Source organism: Branchiostoma floridae, chromosome 15 (assembly GCF_000003815.2).
Source record: "Branchiostoma floridae strain S238N-H82 chromosome 15, Bfl_VNyyK, whole genome shotgun sequence".
Classification (NCBI taxonomy): domain Eukaryota; kingdom Metazoa; phylum Chordata; class Leptocardii; order Amphioxiformes; family Branchiostomatidae; genus Branchiostoma; species Branchiostoma floridae.
In genome coordinates, this window is record NC_049993.1 from 493,260 (window position 1) to 509,800 (window position 16,541).

Sequence of the window (16,541 nt, forward strand, 5' to 3'; positions counted from 1 at the left end):
ACACAAGCAAACATACTTGTCCCTGGTGGTGAACACCATCCACACACAAGCAAACATACCTGTCCCTGGTGGTGAACACCATCCACACACAAGCAAACATACCTGTCCCTGGTGCTGAACACCGTCCACACACAAGCAAACATACCTGTCCCTGGTGCTGAACACCGTCCACACACAAGCAAACATACCTGTCCCTGGTGCTGAACACCATCCACACACAAGCAAACATACCTGTCCCTGGTGCTGAACACCGTCCACACACAAGTAAACATACCTGTCCCTGGTGCTGAACACCGTCCACACACAAGCAAACATACCTGTCCCTGGTGGTGAACACCGTCCACACACAAGCAAACATACCTGTCCCTGGTGCTGAACACCATCCACACACAAGCAAACATACCTGTCCCTGGTGCTGAACACCGTCCACACACAAGCAAACATGCCTGTCCCTGGTGCTGAACGCCATCCACACACAAGCAAACATACCTGTCCCTGGTGCTGAAAACCATCCACACACAAGCAAACATACCTGTCCCTGTTAGTGAAAACCATCCACACACAAGCAAACATACCTGTCCCTGGTGCTGAACACCATCCACACACAAGCAAACATACCTGTCCCTGGTGCTGAACACCGTCCACACACAAGCAAACATACCTGTCCCTGGTGCTGAACACCGTCCACACACAAGCAAACATACCTGTCCCTGGTGCTGAACACCATCCACACACAAGCAAACATACCTGTCCCTGTTACTGAACACCATCCACACACAAGCAAACATACCTGTCCCTGTTACTGAACACCATCCACACACAAGCAAACATACCTGTCCCTGCTGCTGAACACCGTCCACACACAAGCAAACATACCTGTCCCTGGTGCTGAACACCATCCACACACAAGCAAACATGCCTGTCCCTGTTACTGAACACCGTCCACACACAAGCAAACATACCTGTCCCTGAACACTGTCCACACACAAGCAAACATACCTGTCCCTGAACACTGTCCACATACAAGCAAACATACCTGTCCCTGAACACCGTCCACACACAAGCAAACATACCTGTCCCTTGTGCTGAACACTGTCCACATACAAGCAAACATACCTGTCCCTGAACACCGTCCACACACAAGCAAACATACCTGTCCCTTGTGCTGAACACTGTCCACATACAAGCAAACATACCTGTCCCTGAACACTGTCCACACACAAGCAAACATACCTGTCCCTGGTGCTGAACAGGGAGGCGGCAATCTTAGGGCCGGCCGCTAGGGGCGTGATTTTAGTCAGGCTACTTACAGTACAACCACTTGGTTAGACGTGTGACGGCAGTCGGACACAACTACGCCGGACCTGCTGAGATGGTTGGCGTGCTGGATCTCTTTGATAATGCTTTGTACACAAGTCATGTCAAGTTTATTGCACAACGATTGTATCGCATACAATGCACAAACGCTACCAAGGACATATAAACTTCTTGGCAAAGGTGACAATGAAATTATGTACTGTTGTGATACTTATTATGTACTGTTGTGATACTTTCCGGCACAACATGTATGTATGTATTGACATTTCTTTCTCATTTACATGTGACAAGTTTGAAAGTCCTATCATGGAATGCAGTGGATTTGTACACTTTCCTCATTAATCATGCAAATTTGCTGTTAGTTTTTTAAAATTTACAACGGTTACCCAATTATAGTGTTGCAAATGAGTATATACTAATGAGTTTGCCAAGCTTTGTTTTTTGGAGTTTGATTTAAATGTGAAATATCCTTGGAACTCGTGAACACATGTACCGCTGTAATACACAAGATTTTAACTCCATCAGTAACTCATTTCTTCTTAATTGTTATTGATTTCTTGTATATTATCTCATACCTTTTTCCACCACATATCCAAGGCTTATTATAGTCATGTAGTTGACATGGTGGTTAAAGTTTACATGTATACACGTAGCTGTACAAATTGGAACTTTCTTTCAACATATAGTAAATGATGGCATATACAAGTGACATTTATTTTGTAATAGCTAAAAGTGGATCTGAATAAAGTCAAAGGAAAAGGTGAATCATCAGACATAAAAGATGCTATTTTTGACATCATTTGCATAATTGATGACAAATGCTTCAACAGCTTCCCAAAGGATATTTACATGTAATTTGGAATAACCTCTTTGCATTGTAATGTTAAGCCACACCAATTTAATTTCTTGGTTCACAGATTCGCTCGCTCCTATTTTTTGAAAAAATAAAATAAAAATTACCACTCAGCAAATTTTCACCATTAATGAAACCATTCACCTACTTTCTGGTGTAGCAAATTGGCCTTTATATCATAAGCTCCTGAAAGTGTGGGTACAGGTGCTGTTACTGTACAATAAGTGTTTTTGTACTTCTTTCAAGCTGAAAACTTATTTTCTTTATGTTTTGGATTAGCCATTACCTTTACCCCAACCATTTTACAATTTTTATTTTTCCCTCTCGCTCCATATTTTTTATGAAAAAATCCGTGAACCAAGAAATTAAATTGGTGTGGCCTATAATATGGTGAACTTGTGTAATTCTAGTGTGAACAGAATACAACGTGCAGGATGGAAAGTTATGTGTGAACCTTTGCTAATAGAGTCTATGTAAATGATTGGATTGCCATCCTGTTTTTTTTTTGCATCATATTTCTATGAGGGAACAAAAAAACGACATGATTCATACAAAAAGATATGTTTTATTTCATATCTTCATCCACTTACAACATCAAATATGTTCTGTTACACCTCTGCTACTACTGCGTACATCTTGCAGCCTAATGATTAAAAAATCAAGTATTACACATCAAATAAATGACAATGATATGGAGTATGTCCGTTTGTAGTAGGTGTCTCTGGCTTTCACACATATACATGTATATGCTGCCTCTGTATATTTGTTTTAGTCTGAGTAATAAAATAAATATACAAATGCTGTCTTTGATTATAAAGATGTATGCTGCAATTTTTCATTCATATTATCCAGTAGCCTGTGAGGTTTGAAAATTTGTGTCTATCCAGTTTTTAAAAAAAATCAACCTCTTTGTACTAATATTTACAGCACAGCAGGATGCCTTTCAAAAGAGGAACCAACAGTACATCCCTTTTCATCTCACCAGGGTAGTTTTGCCTTAGGTTTGAACAGAAGGGTGCCTACCCTACACCCACACAGCCATAAACTCATGACTGTTGGTAACATCTTCATGTGTCAGCATCAGAAGTGTTTGTGCTACACTGATGTCTGCATCTAGGATTCTCCTGCTTATAATGCTCTCATATTCTAATCATAACTGAAAGGGCATTATAGCAAATTAAGCAATAAACTTTAGAATAATGCAAAAAAGGGTAAGGATAGAGTGTCCTCTATATGCTGTCACCATCTCCTGTCCTCGTTCTGTATTCTCTGTTGCTGTGTCTGTCTACACATCAAAGAAATTACCAAGATGCTTCACACTAGATCTTACAGCTTGCCGAGGTCCATGCTTTATACATTATCGACTAGAACTACATGTACACCTGTATGTATCAGGTTGACAGTCTTTGATATAGGATAAATATACCCGGGACTAGGAATTAAGAATACAGTAGAGTATACAGGGAGCACCATCGCTAAGTATGATATACCCTGGATTTGTTTTGTTTAACCAAATAAGGCACTTAAAGGTCACAATTTTCACATTTTCATATTGATGTCATCGCTCTTGCCAAACTACTTTAACATGTAAGGGCTGTGATTTTCAACATTTTCCCTCTTCTCCCTGTATGATGTACAAACTATTCAGTTACAAAAGTATCTCTGATTTTGGTATTTTTATCAAAAACCTAAAGCATTCAGGTCACACACACACGTACACACACATATAATTCAATGAACAGAGTACAAGTTGGGGACAGTCCAGTTGGAATGACAAGGCCACTACAACTGTACAAGTGTCAAAAGACAATAAGGTCAAATCCACACACAAGGCTATGTCAACACATGGTATAAAGGTTGTGTGGATATACAAGCTAATGAAGCAAACACTACACTTGGCTCAGAACACTGTTAAAATTGGACTAGGACCTGTGCATCTGTCAAAACTGTCGCTTTGCCAGATACCACAATAAAATAGATCAGTATCTATTGCTCATAAACATGTCATACTGGGATGTGATCTTCTAGAATATGTGTTCTTTGATAAGTATCTTTCTTTTCTTATTGAACATGAACCGTAACACTCCTATCAGCCACAAAATTCTGACCAAAACCCTGCATTCCATCTCAACAGGAAACATCACAGGTTAACAAAGTCCAATTCTACACGCCTCTAAGCCACATATACATTGATTAATAGAAATACACAACAAACATGTCCGATTAATAATGGAAAGGCACACCTCAATACAAGTGCTCATAAAATGAATTAATACATCCATGTATAAGAAAATACATGTTTTATATAGTACGATTTAACATGCTAAGTGGGTCCTCTAGTGTCAAGCGGCTACAAGCACTCTGGCCACCTCCTTCTATACACAGAAATATGAAGTCTTCCAGAGCAATGTACAAAGGACTAGTAAATCTTCCAAAACAACAACAAAAACGTACAAATCTTCTCTTCCTATCATCCCTTCTTCTATAGTATATTGAGCCCTATGAAATCATTTCTTGAACATGGCAGACCCATGCCAAACAAGACCAATAGAAATGCCATCCTCTGGAAAATTTACCATTACTTGTACAGGAATTATTAAACTCTGAAAGACTGCAGCATTGGTCCTTTGGTTGTCAGAGAGACATGTTGCCATTGCAACTAGCTGATCTGTCCCTTGGAGAAGGAAACCTTCAAGTGATTGGAGCCACTCAGCTGGTAGTTGTGCATTTTCTGGAACAACAGAGAGAGTGTGTCAGCCATTGCGTGTTAATACTATGTGCACCTTAATTTCATGTGTCTTCTGGACACGTGTATATGGTATATTTCTTCAATTTCCTGGTTGGGGGATGGGAGGTTGTAAAAGGCTCTCACTGTTGAAGGTTTTAAGTATGCAGTCAGAACAATGCTAATAGTGCATTGTGTAAAACAATAGAAATGCATATTCAATCATGGTATATTGATGTTGAGGTGGAAAGGTAACTGCAACAATAAAACCACAACCATTTGAAGATATATAACGTGCAAAACATGTTATCATACCAATATCTAAAAACGTTTCAAAGTCTTAAAGGATATTTCTTATGAATAAAAATCTGGATATATGTCAGTTGTGGCCTATTGTCTGAAATAAAGATTTTACAGATTTGCCTGCCTGTTGACATCCTAGTATTTCATGACAGAGTCAAGGGAAACAAACAACATTTTCCCTTACTATCAGAGAATGCACTGCCTCCTCGGTGGAGCTCATCTTGAGCAGCGCCATCTTCCTGTCCTTCCTGGAACAGCAAAGATCAAATTGGAACATTAGTATTGTGCATGTGAGATGCATAGAAACATAAAACAAAGGAACCTATTACACCATTGGGAGTACAAGTACATCACACAATTAACACTATAGCAATCCTATCAAGAATAACACAGGGAAATGTCACTGAGGAGAGAAGGAAGTGATGCTTACGCAAAAAACTTGAAGGCCTGGACAGCACCTCCTGTACTTGTGAAGAGATCTATCAATTCTTCTTCCGTGGTGCTTGCTCTGTTAAAATGACATGGAAAGTTACAGGAAAATATAAATCCAATATTTCTCAACATGATGCTAGACTAAGCAGTTAATCACATTTTCTGCTATATTTCATACTCATGACATTGTAAAAACTTTTATGATTTAGCGTCACAAGTAGTACTAGAGAGACATGTGACCCAACAACACTAATACCAAAGACCTGGGAACTTACGGAATGTTGGACAAGTGAAGTGTGTCAGAGGGAGGGTAGATGTTCAGGAAGTTCTTGGATCCAGGTTTCTTGAATCGGTGCAGCGGGGATGATGTGAAGTCTTTGGTCAGACCAGCATCCTTGTTATGTAGAAAACATATGGAACAATTTACACACAGACCGTGCTTGTGAAGTAAGTAAAAATACATTGGCAAACTGATCCAATTCAATCATTGCTTAAGTCCACATGGCATTATGTATAATAGTGTTGCCTTACCGGCTGTCCCTCCTTAGGCAGCTGCACCTGGTTGTGTTTGGACAGCGTGACCCGGATGTTCTTGCCCCACACTCGCAGGTTGTTCAGGTGTTGCATAGCTGAAAGTCCATTCGCATCATCTCATAAGTTTCACATTGAAGATGTAGCCAGCTTTCCCAAATACCCAAGACTTTTTTTCAACAAACTTTCAACAACTTGCCATCTACACAGATTTTGTACGAACTGTGTTTCTAACAAAACTTACAAGGCTTTTCTTTTTACAATCTTGCATAGAAGTACTGTGATGACTAACAATTTGCAGTTAATGTCTAGTTTTCCAAAAGAAAACTCCTGAAAAGCACCCCTATATTCTCCATCAGATGCTGCATTTTTCTTGCAGTACTGCTTTTCCTTGCATCTGAGTTTTCACCACTTACTAGTAGGTGACATACTAAGTATAAGGTACATTGAGCCTAACCTGTACCAGATAAAACACAAAAAATGCTTTTACAGAGTTTCATATGAGTTGGAAGTTCAAAGAGCAGAAATTAAAGATAGAGCCAAGTAGAAAAACTGATTATACTTAGTTAGATATATTTAGAATCACAGTAAGAAATGCAGATATATAAAGAAATTTTAAGTAGTAGTAGGAGTATATATAGTTTTTTGGATTGCAAAAACAAATACATGTACAAAGTCTAGAGCTGACAAGATTATACAATTTGCACATTTACCGGGTAGTCGGAGGGAGATCACAAAATGCAGGGGCAATGAACATGAAATATGATGAAGCAAATGACTGAGAGACAAAGACTGAATTTTTCAGACTGTAGAGCAGAGAGGTAGAGAATTGTAAACTCAATTGTGTAAGAACTGCGGTGTGTCACACACATCAAGATCGCTATCCCGGGAAGGTGAAGTCTGTCCACTGCACAAACGTGCTGGATGTCAAAACTCATTAACAAAATACCAGGGAATGTACACTTTTTTAATTTTAGTGTATCTTTTGCTGGGTATTTTAGGTTGGAAGTAATAAACTCTATATGATCTTGCAAATGCCAGAGGGTGTTCTCACGATCTGATATTTGAACTTTAATTCTTTTGTCTCCCCTATATTGCGATTTTGATGAGCGTTCAGTTGGGGGTACCTGTGTTGGCTTGGTGAGGTTCAGCCATCTGTATCAGTGCATTGTCTTTCTTGGCAAACAAGATTTTTACACGATGCACATCCCCATAGACGCCTGCAGTACAACAAGTTGTAACAAACCACGTGTTACTACGCTTGTCTTGGACCAAGCCGTATATGTCGAATGTGTCTCAGGAAATGTGTGTGCAGTGGGTGCCTGTTTTCTATGTCAGTGTTGCATCAAAAAGAGCAAAAAAAGCACATGATCTCAAGCAAAGTGTTCAAAATGATTAAATGAAACACCAGCATGATTAACAAGAAATGCAAAGATATAGAAGCTTTCAGGCGCATTACTGCCCTCATTACTTTTCTTGAGAGAATCAGTGAAATTCAAGCATGTATAATTCACACATTTATGTAAAGATTCATGAAAACTACAAAACAAAACTGAAACCAGTGCCATGGAAAGTTAAATAAATAGTACTGCTGACTCAAGAACTGTGGAGTTAAGACTTGATTCTCTCAAATCTTTTTGCATTTTTTTCACTTAAACAGAAACTAAAGAGATCAAAGGCAGTTCATGCAAAAGATATAAAATCAAATACTCATGCAAGAAACATGCGACGTAAGGTGCAATAAAGAATTCAAACGTGCAAATAATCTACTTTCTCTTAAAACAAATATAAAAGCAAAGGAAATAGAATATAAAAATGTATAACCGTGCATACGACACATACCAAATAGAGTAAAGAGAGCGTCGGGTGTAACCATCTTTAGAGAGAGGAGCAAGACACACAGGATAGTGTAGAAGAAGATAGCAGTAATGGATGCCGGTAGGGAATCGATCCGAACGGACGGACGGACGAACGGACACGGGAGTGGTGGTGGTGATGAGACGTGGTGAACGGTTATCGGTTAATGGTATCCATAGCGAGCAGAGGTTCAGGAGCAGAGATCGTTTGCATTCACATAACATCCGTGCATAAAATATAAAAAAGCGGGAAAGAGAAGAGGGATGGAAAAAATTATTAAGTCAGTACATAAAAATGCTCAAAATACATTAAGAACAACAATATCTAACAATGGAATGATAATCCATGCAGGTCGGATGTCAGGTACACAGTAAAATGATGCCGGATTCTGCAGAAAGTTTGGTGCCAAACATCTTTGGTTGTGTCAACCATGCAGAAGGGAATGAGTAAAGCTCAGTGGGAGCCAGTGATTAATCAATTAGGATATGTCAATCACTCTGCAGTGATCGCAACACCTTCTTTGGCAAAAATTGGTAATTGATGCTAGTCATAAGATGTGATTGGATCGTTGCTTTAAGTCATTGTGCATGGATTAAGTCAAGAACAATCAAAGCTAGCCACAGCATGGGTCCAGATGTCACAGTGAGAACATGAAAGTCAGAGGCTCCATGGTTAAACGTTGGGGTCTCGGTTAGTTGGGCACAATTGCCTCACCACCCACCACAAAGGAAAGGAAAAACATTTTTTTGGTAGGTAGTATGTATGTTCCAGCCCCAGTCAGCAGGGTTTAAGACATAAAAAAAAGTCTGAAGAGCACTTCTAGTGGAGAGGCTGAGAGTGTGGAGCTTACGTGTATCCTGGACTGCAGGAAAGAAAAGAGCAAAGAGGGCCTGCTCTTGACAGGCAGAGGTCAGAAAATGAAATAAAAAAATAAAAATAAAAAACAAGAAAAAAACAAAGACTTCTCCGGGGAGGCAAGCACGTGACTTTCATGCTCCCACTTACAGTGCATTGGGCAAGCCTACGCTACTAGACAGGGGGTGCAATCCTGTTCAAACTGGAACATGGTTACACCACCTTTCTAGTAGCCCAGGCTTGGTATAGATAACACACAGGCTAGGATAGCAAGGCTAGCAAGAGGAAACAGGGGGAAGTTTGGACATTGCACAACAGAAAATAAGAACAATCAAGGCTACTGAAACATGGCACATTTGAACTGTGTGCACATTCAGTGACCACCTTCTTCCCTACTTATGTGTGTACAGTGCCAGTCCCAAGCCTAGGGAGTCAAAATATTAACCAACAGTTAAGCAAAACAAAGATGTCTTCCACTGAAGTTCAATCTAAAGCCATTTCTACCACTTCATCTATTTTCGAGATAGTCTAAATAGGAAAACCAAAATAGATCAAACACCACATAACATAAACTGAACTTCAGTACAAAACACCAAAAAGGAATTTAACAATGACTGAAGTATCAAGGAGAATCTTTGCCTCAAGTGTCTCAAAATGTTTTTGGTTACACTTGCTGCTAACATTCCACCAAGACATTTGTCTGTTTACTCTAGCAGGGGTTTGAGCAAGGACTTTCACAACAGTAAAACTGCATACTATCAAACCATCCCTTCAGAAGGTTAGGAAGATACATCTGGTGAAGGCACCACTTCTGAAAATTATATCACAGTTTTACCAAGTTTGCTTTCTTTTCTTTTCTTATTACAAAGTAGTACATCCCTGCTACAGCAAGTATTAGTTTCTACCTGGTAGGAGTTAAACATGTTAATGAAAGAATGCACGATGGAACTGGCACTGTCCACTTAGATATAGGGGAGGTGCTGGAATAAAACCAGTGATTGTGCTTTGTTTTCTTTACCATTTAATCAGGGAGTTGGTGTTCTATAAGATTACAAGAAAAATCATTCCAGATCTTTTCAAACAAATCTCAGCTCTTTACTGAGGTCGTGACTCTACTTTGAGATGCAGGAAAACAAATCAGGTGGCAGTGAAACATTATGTTCAGGGCTTGGGCCAAGAGACAGCAGACCGTTTGGAAGCACCTACTGAGCAGAGCATGCTACAGGACAGAGGTGCTGTCAATGGCCAAACATTCTTGTGTGGACACATTTAGAGTCTTCTGTTTCCCCAAAAAGACAGAAAAGGAGATGTGTTAATGTGGATAGGACTGAGACCAAAGAAAACCAAATTCCCTGTTCCTCCTGCTTTCCTTACTTTCTACACAACAGAGCGAGCTGCCAACAAAATGGTTACATTCACTTTTACTCCAAACAGCACAAAATTAGAATTTTAGTCACAGAATGGGTCAAGGCAACCAGCAGATAGAATTGGTATACATTTCAAATATGCTTTGTACCTTTGGTGGCAACTCTGGAATAATAAAAACCAAAAGAGGGAACAAAATGCAAAGCATAATTTAACCTGACTAGCTTGCTGAGTGACTTCAAATTGTCACTTTTAAGGAAGTATTTGAAACACAACAAGTTATGTAAGACACTCTATATATGTTACAAGAGAAGATACAAGACTATGAGACATGAAAGACAATATTGCTTCTACTGTAAGATCAGATCATTACAAGGCAAGCTGACATCAGTTTATACAGCCAATATTTCCGCATCAAAGTGCGGCATGCATTTACTGTTACATAGAGAGATGTGCCCTGACTAGCTAAGCTTGCAGACTTCCCCCAGCACCATAAGCATAAGCGTACCTCTGTGTTCAGGTTGCTGACGAGTAGAACAGACCCCGCCTGCTGAAGTCCGGCCAATCGCGCTGCAGCAGACGCTGCTGACAAGTTGGGGATAGTTCCCGCGAGAGGAATGCTGCCAGTCAGGCCACCTGGAACTGATGGGAGGGACAACAGGGGAGGGCCAGGGTCAAACCTTTAGTCCATGTTTACAGTAATTCTTACAGGCAGCTATCATGAAAAGAGCCACAGCATCATTTAAGTGCATGTTTTACTCTACATTAGAAACTGCACCGTGTGAAAGTCTTTTAGACTTGTTGATGCACTTGTCTCAAATGGCTTCTTCCATGTTAGCACTCTATTCCATGCCAGCTTTACAGGTTTTACAGCTACATCTGCCTTGCATGCACTGTCTGAAGCCAGCCTGGTCCTGTCAGTGGTGATGCTACTGTCATGATGCTACACACCAATACTGGAGACTCCCACCAAAGGGACATGCAGCTGTCTCTGTGTCATGCACCTACATCCTGGGCACAGCACGGAAAGAATCAGAAGTGCTTTAACCTGTAAGGACACTACCGTAAAGTTGCGAGGGTGCGAATCCTGCCACTCCGGCTGCCGCCGCCACCGAGGATGAAATTGACGATGGTGTAAATGGTGTGGGCATGATGCCGGGGTTGCCAACTATGGAAGAAAAAATAGCACCTTTCAAAACTCCTCTTTGATCTATTTTTACAGTTCCACACATTTCAGCATTTCCAAGATACCATTCACACATGGCCCAAATTACATTCCTCACAAAAACCTAGGCATCAGCACCAAATTCAGCAATTCATGATGTACACTGTAGCTACACAAGGGGATGTGATGCTTAAATAAGTCCAGCAACAAAATACACTGGTGAAATCTTACAAGAACTTCTCTTGATACAGTTTGGAGGACACCATAATGAATGGTCAAATAAGAGTCTGCGTATCACTGAATATGACTTCTTTGCACAAACTGTGGATTCAGTATGGCTGTCTTCCAACTATGAACAATTCTTTTGAATTGAAGCTTGTTCCAATTCAACCATCAGATTTTATTCCAAGACATTGTGTACCTCTCCACAATGACTATTCAAGACATAGGAACAGTTTTGGTGAATTTTCTAATTGCTTCGAAATAGTTTAACCAAGTTGCAGCATGGAATAACTAGAGCATAGTGGTGAGGATTTGTGGGGGAGGGGTATGTTGGAGTTTGCACCATGGCACCAGCTTGAAGGAACAAGGAGAGCTAGAGGGAAGATTTTTTTGAGAATTGTTTCCTTGCTGGCTCAGTAGTTACCTTGATATGGGTGCAAGTTGTGTCCCCAGCGGTCTAGGATTAGAAATAAAGAGTATGATTCAATCTCATGCGGCCAAACATGCTTGCTAACATTGGTAGCGTGAACAGAAGCACTACAGGACATAAACACAACAGCTACAAGCAGTTTCTTCCTTGTGACAAAGGGTGCATGGAATTAAGGGGAGGGGACAATGCGAATTTTCTTTGTTTCATTTCAGCAGTTAAAACTTTGGAGTTGTATGTTTCATTTTGTGCTACTTTCCAGTGCAATATGCATTAGAAGTTGAATTTGTGAACTATTATCAGAGTGACAGAAACACTTCAATCATTTTGAGTAATAGAAATGTTTTTTTGGGGGGAGGGGTGATCTGAAGGATGAAGCCGAAAACCTGTGTTTATTGAATGTAGCGTTAAAATATAGCAAATTTAGTGTAAGATCTTTGCTACTGTTTCAAATCAATAGGGATGCAGGGGGATGGGGGAACGATGTTGGGGTGTTGACAACATGTATTTGGCAGTACAGTTAAGTTGGGCCATGCCATTAGCTGCATGTGTGAGGCAGGGTGTACGTACCTAAGCCCATGGCCTGCTCCAGAGAAGGCTGGCCGTCCCCAGCAGGCAGCTCCGGCCTGGTGTAGTCTCGGCTCTTGTCATTATTGTACTTCACATTCAGGGTTTCCAGCTTGGAATAGTCGATCCTCAGTGTGCAGCAAGCATTGTAGATGTTCTGCCCATCCAATGACTGGAAAGTGGAAGGGAAAAGATTTAAACATTAGCCAATAATCTTATCACTTAGACATGAGCAGCTTTCCCCTGAAAACAAACCAGTACCTGCAAGGTTGTACCAGAATATTTACAGTGTAGCACTAGAGAGGACACGTAGGCATACTGGCAATATCAATAAAGGCAACAACAAAATTCATGTCCATGTCCAAGCTACTAGTATACAGCAACGTTCTCTCAACAAGTCAAATCTTTCACAAGACTTTGGAACAAACATCAGAAAAGCCAGGTGCAGCATTGACATGATGGAATCTCCTACCGTTTTGGCTTGTGCTGCAGAAGCTGCATCTGCAAACTGGATGAGCGCCTGGAATGTGCCTGTTGAACAAGAGGGTAGAAATTACACTATTCATGTGACAGTGGTCTGTCGTTTGGTTGATTAACAGCAGCATGGTCTAATACAGAATATAGGTGTTCTTTGAGGCGAAAACCTCACGTCCCGACATGTCCCCTTTGTTTGTGACAACATACATACTCTTCACAATGACTGTCAATAACAAAACAGCCTATCAAACCTAAATAAATAATAACCTGTTCAAATTCTTCCACATGTAACATACCAACTGGTAGTTTCCTTCATCTACAGATAGCTTAGTCATGCACTATTAATGGCAAACACACTATAAATGCCTGCCATGCATTGGACTACTGAGACTGTCAGTTCTAGTACATGACATGCCAGTTGATGCAAGCAATCAGTCTAAATAGGTAGTGGGAAATAACTGTAGCCGGGGATTCACTGTGTTCTGTAAACGTATTAAAACAGATCTAAATAAAGACTGAAACAGTACAGTACAAAGATGGATTATTGGTCAGGAAACTGTGTGGCACATTGTGGAGGACTCAAGTGCTATAGAGAGGGTAGAATACATACCACTCTTAGTGAAAGTAACAATCCTCAGCACGGCACCAAACTTGGAGAAAATCTACAGCAGAGGAGAGAAGAGTAGAAGTGGGCATGTACTGTTGTACAGAGATCGTGCTACAGTAAGTGTAAGGTCAAATGGTCGGTGGAAAAAAAGCCCCAGTCACCTCTAGAATGAAACATGAGCAAAAGCAAGCACATCAAGAGGTGAAAAGCACTGGCCATTATTATCTACCAAACATGAACTGCTGCTAACATGGTCACAGCATTTCTCTGGATATGGTCCCATCAGACATTGTTTCTCTGTCAAAAATAGAGTATCACTTCTGAGCAGATTAAGCAGTCTCTGCTTCAACGTTTCTCCTTTCATACCTAGAAGATTTTTTGACTGGCATTTGTGTTCAATAACATTCACAATAAGGACGCTGAGATCTATAGCTTATCTTCTAGTTCAGCTCATTGATACTTGGTTCCTACTGTCAGTTTGACAGTTTTCTTGCACAGTAATGGCATTCCCAGGCTTTCAAAACCCACTGCCACAACCACACGGATTGATCGTGCTGCACAAATGCTTCAGCAATGACAAATACATGTAGGAAGTAAAAATGTTGATATTTTCTACATTGATCACATCATATCTGCTTTTCAGCCAGGTGATATCAGAGACTATTGTTTTTCCATGGACATACAGTTCTAATGACACTTGAGCAAATTGAGCTTTTCCACAGTAACAGAGGCATTATGCACTACCATGTTCACTGGGGTGAGAGAATAAACTACAAGTATTTTGTTAGGTGACATGTTTTACAATTATGTATGTGTGCTTCCTACAGCTACATACAAATGCTTTCAGGAATTGTCATCTATGTAACATTGTTCGTTAACACGAAAATGCACTATGCAAGGCAAGACAAGGTTTCTCTCAAGTCTAACCGACCTGATGAAGCACATCCAATGTGACAGGGTAGATGAGGTTCTCCACAATGACCCTCAGAACTGAGTTGGGCTGGCCCTGCGTAGGGACGGGATTGGGCGAGGCTGCCCCGATCAGGGCCGTGGCGCCCATCCCCGCCATCCCACCAACCCCCACAGTCAGGCCTCCCACCCCCATCCCTCCTGGGATGAATGACTGGGCAGCCTGGAGAGCAGCCTGGGCAGCTGCCGTCTAAAACATACCAACAACAACAGTCTCAACATGGCCATAAAATTGAAAGAAAAGTACCTACAGAACTAAAAAAAAGTGTAGGTTTTTGGAAGCCAAGTTCCAACCTTTAGGCTAACTGGAAACATAAGAAGGAATGTTGAATTGAAAAATAGGAAGAGGAAAGAAAGAAACAGCAAAAGCAGTGAGCTCAGTAGTTTCCACATGATATATGAGAGGACACTAAAGGAACTCCATGCATAGTAGGTTTTTTAATCCATTTTAACATTTAATATTTCTTGAGGTCTCTTAAAAAGAGCTAATTTTCCCCCGGTAAAAATTCAAAATTTCTGGCAGATTTTTTGCAGACAAGACGACGGGAAGAGTAAGCTGTTTGTTATTCTGCATGCAGGTAGAGTTTGGACATTTCATACTGCAAGAGTCTATTAGACTGGTGATCTTATTTTCAAAATACCAGCATACTCTGACGCAGTTATCCTGACATTAAAAAATAGGTACTTTAAATAAATATCATTGGCTTCTTATATCAATATCGTGCAATCCCTTGGATAATGTAATTTTTGAAGCTCTGATCCTTGAGTTAGAAAAAAAACAAACAAGAAATGGTATCACACATTTTAAGAAACACATTTTAACATATATAGAACAATACTTTTTGTGCTTGAAAGGCCCTGATAGGCGAGCTGGCATTCAGTACTGTTATTGTTGTTACCTCATAACTACTGATGGGGCTGGGTTTTCCAGCAGGGTCAGACAGAGCTTTGTCCTCAGCAGTGGGACTAACAGGCTAGAGAAGAGGTAGTGACAGTGTAGCAAAAAGCAGAAAGAGAACAGACTATATGTCATAAACAAGCAAACAGGGAACATAAGAGCAGAAAAGAGGAATCAAGCCGATAGAATAATTGTTAAGACATACATAGCAAAGTTGAGCATCTAGAAACAAAACAAGCAAATGTTGTTGACTATATGTACATTAATAGTTTCACTGGGTTGGTAAGTCACTCAATAACAAGATTCTGTGTACAACCATGGGTTTTATTTAACTAGTGTTTTGGTGACCGTCTGACACCTTCCTCGGGGCAATGATATATACACACATTAAAAACGAGAAAACCATTACTACATAGCAAAATTGTATAGGATTGTTGTAAAAGTGCAACAAATCCAGGCTTGGAATTGGAAACGGGTCTTAACATAAGACGAATAAATCAGTCAGCCTTTCCTACATAATGGCCCGCTGCAATACCTGTTGAGCCGGTGCGTTGTCTGTCTTGAGCTCCCTGTGGTTGGAGAACTGGATGTAGACAGGTCGACCACGCACCAGGGTGGGTGTGACCGTGAAGTAGCTCACCATGGCAGCTGCCTTTTCTTCATCAGCCATTTCCAGGAAAGCCTACAAACAGCAATTTTATACTTCTTACTTTTCTCGTCTTCAGCACTTTCAAGAATACTGAGCAACAAAATATTCCCCTACGGAAAAGACTACACAATCATATCTCCTTACAAACCTGAAGCATCAAATACAACACTACAACATACATGTAGTTCAGTTCAGGGAGAATAGTCAATTCTTTTCTATGACATGGACAAGTCTCAATAGAAAGAAGTCTGCCAGTATTTTTATTTCACAAAGACCCACCTCTACAGCATCTGCCCCAAGGATAAATGACAAACACCAGTCT

General features: G+C 40.4%; 1 protein-coding gene across 6 annotated transcripts; it reads right to left on the minus strand.

Annotated features, from left to right (window-relative positions):
• Positions 1–2,715: 2,715 nt before the first annotated feature.
• On the minus strand, positions 2,716–16,274 carry LOC118431252 (polypyrimidine tract-binding protein 1-like). Of its 6 annotated transcripts, none has more exons than XM_035842354.1 (15): positions 16,106–16,274; positions 14,635–14,862; positions 13,707–13,758; positions 13,092–13,150; positions 12,623–12,791; positions 12,050–12,082; positions 11,302–11,406; positions 10,747–10,880; positions 8,004–8,037; positions 7,289–7,381; positions 6,162–6,259; positions 5,906–6,024; positions 5,629–5,706; positions 5,383–5,446; positions 2,716–4,901 (listed from the first exon to the last, which is right to left on the minus strand). In XM_035842354.1, exons 1-15 carry the CDS (start codon positions 16,238–16,240, stop codon positions 4,830–4,832), a joined length of 1,473 nt encoding a protein of 490 aa, XP_035698247.1. In that variant the 5' UTR covers positions 16,241–16,274; the 3' UTR covers positions 2,716–4,829. The 6 variants fall into 6 exon arrangements, with proteins under 6 accessions (XP_035698247.1, XP_035698246.1, XP_035698249.1 ...); XM_035842353.1 differs by having other exon boundaries at positions 11,287–11,406; XM_035842356.1 differs by lacking the exon at positions 12,050–12,082.
• Positions 16,275–16,541: the final 267 nt, after the last annotated feature.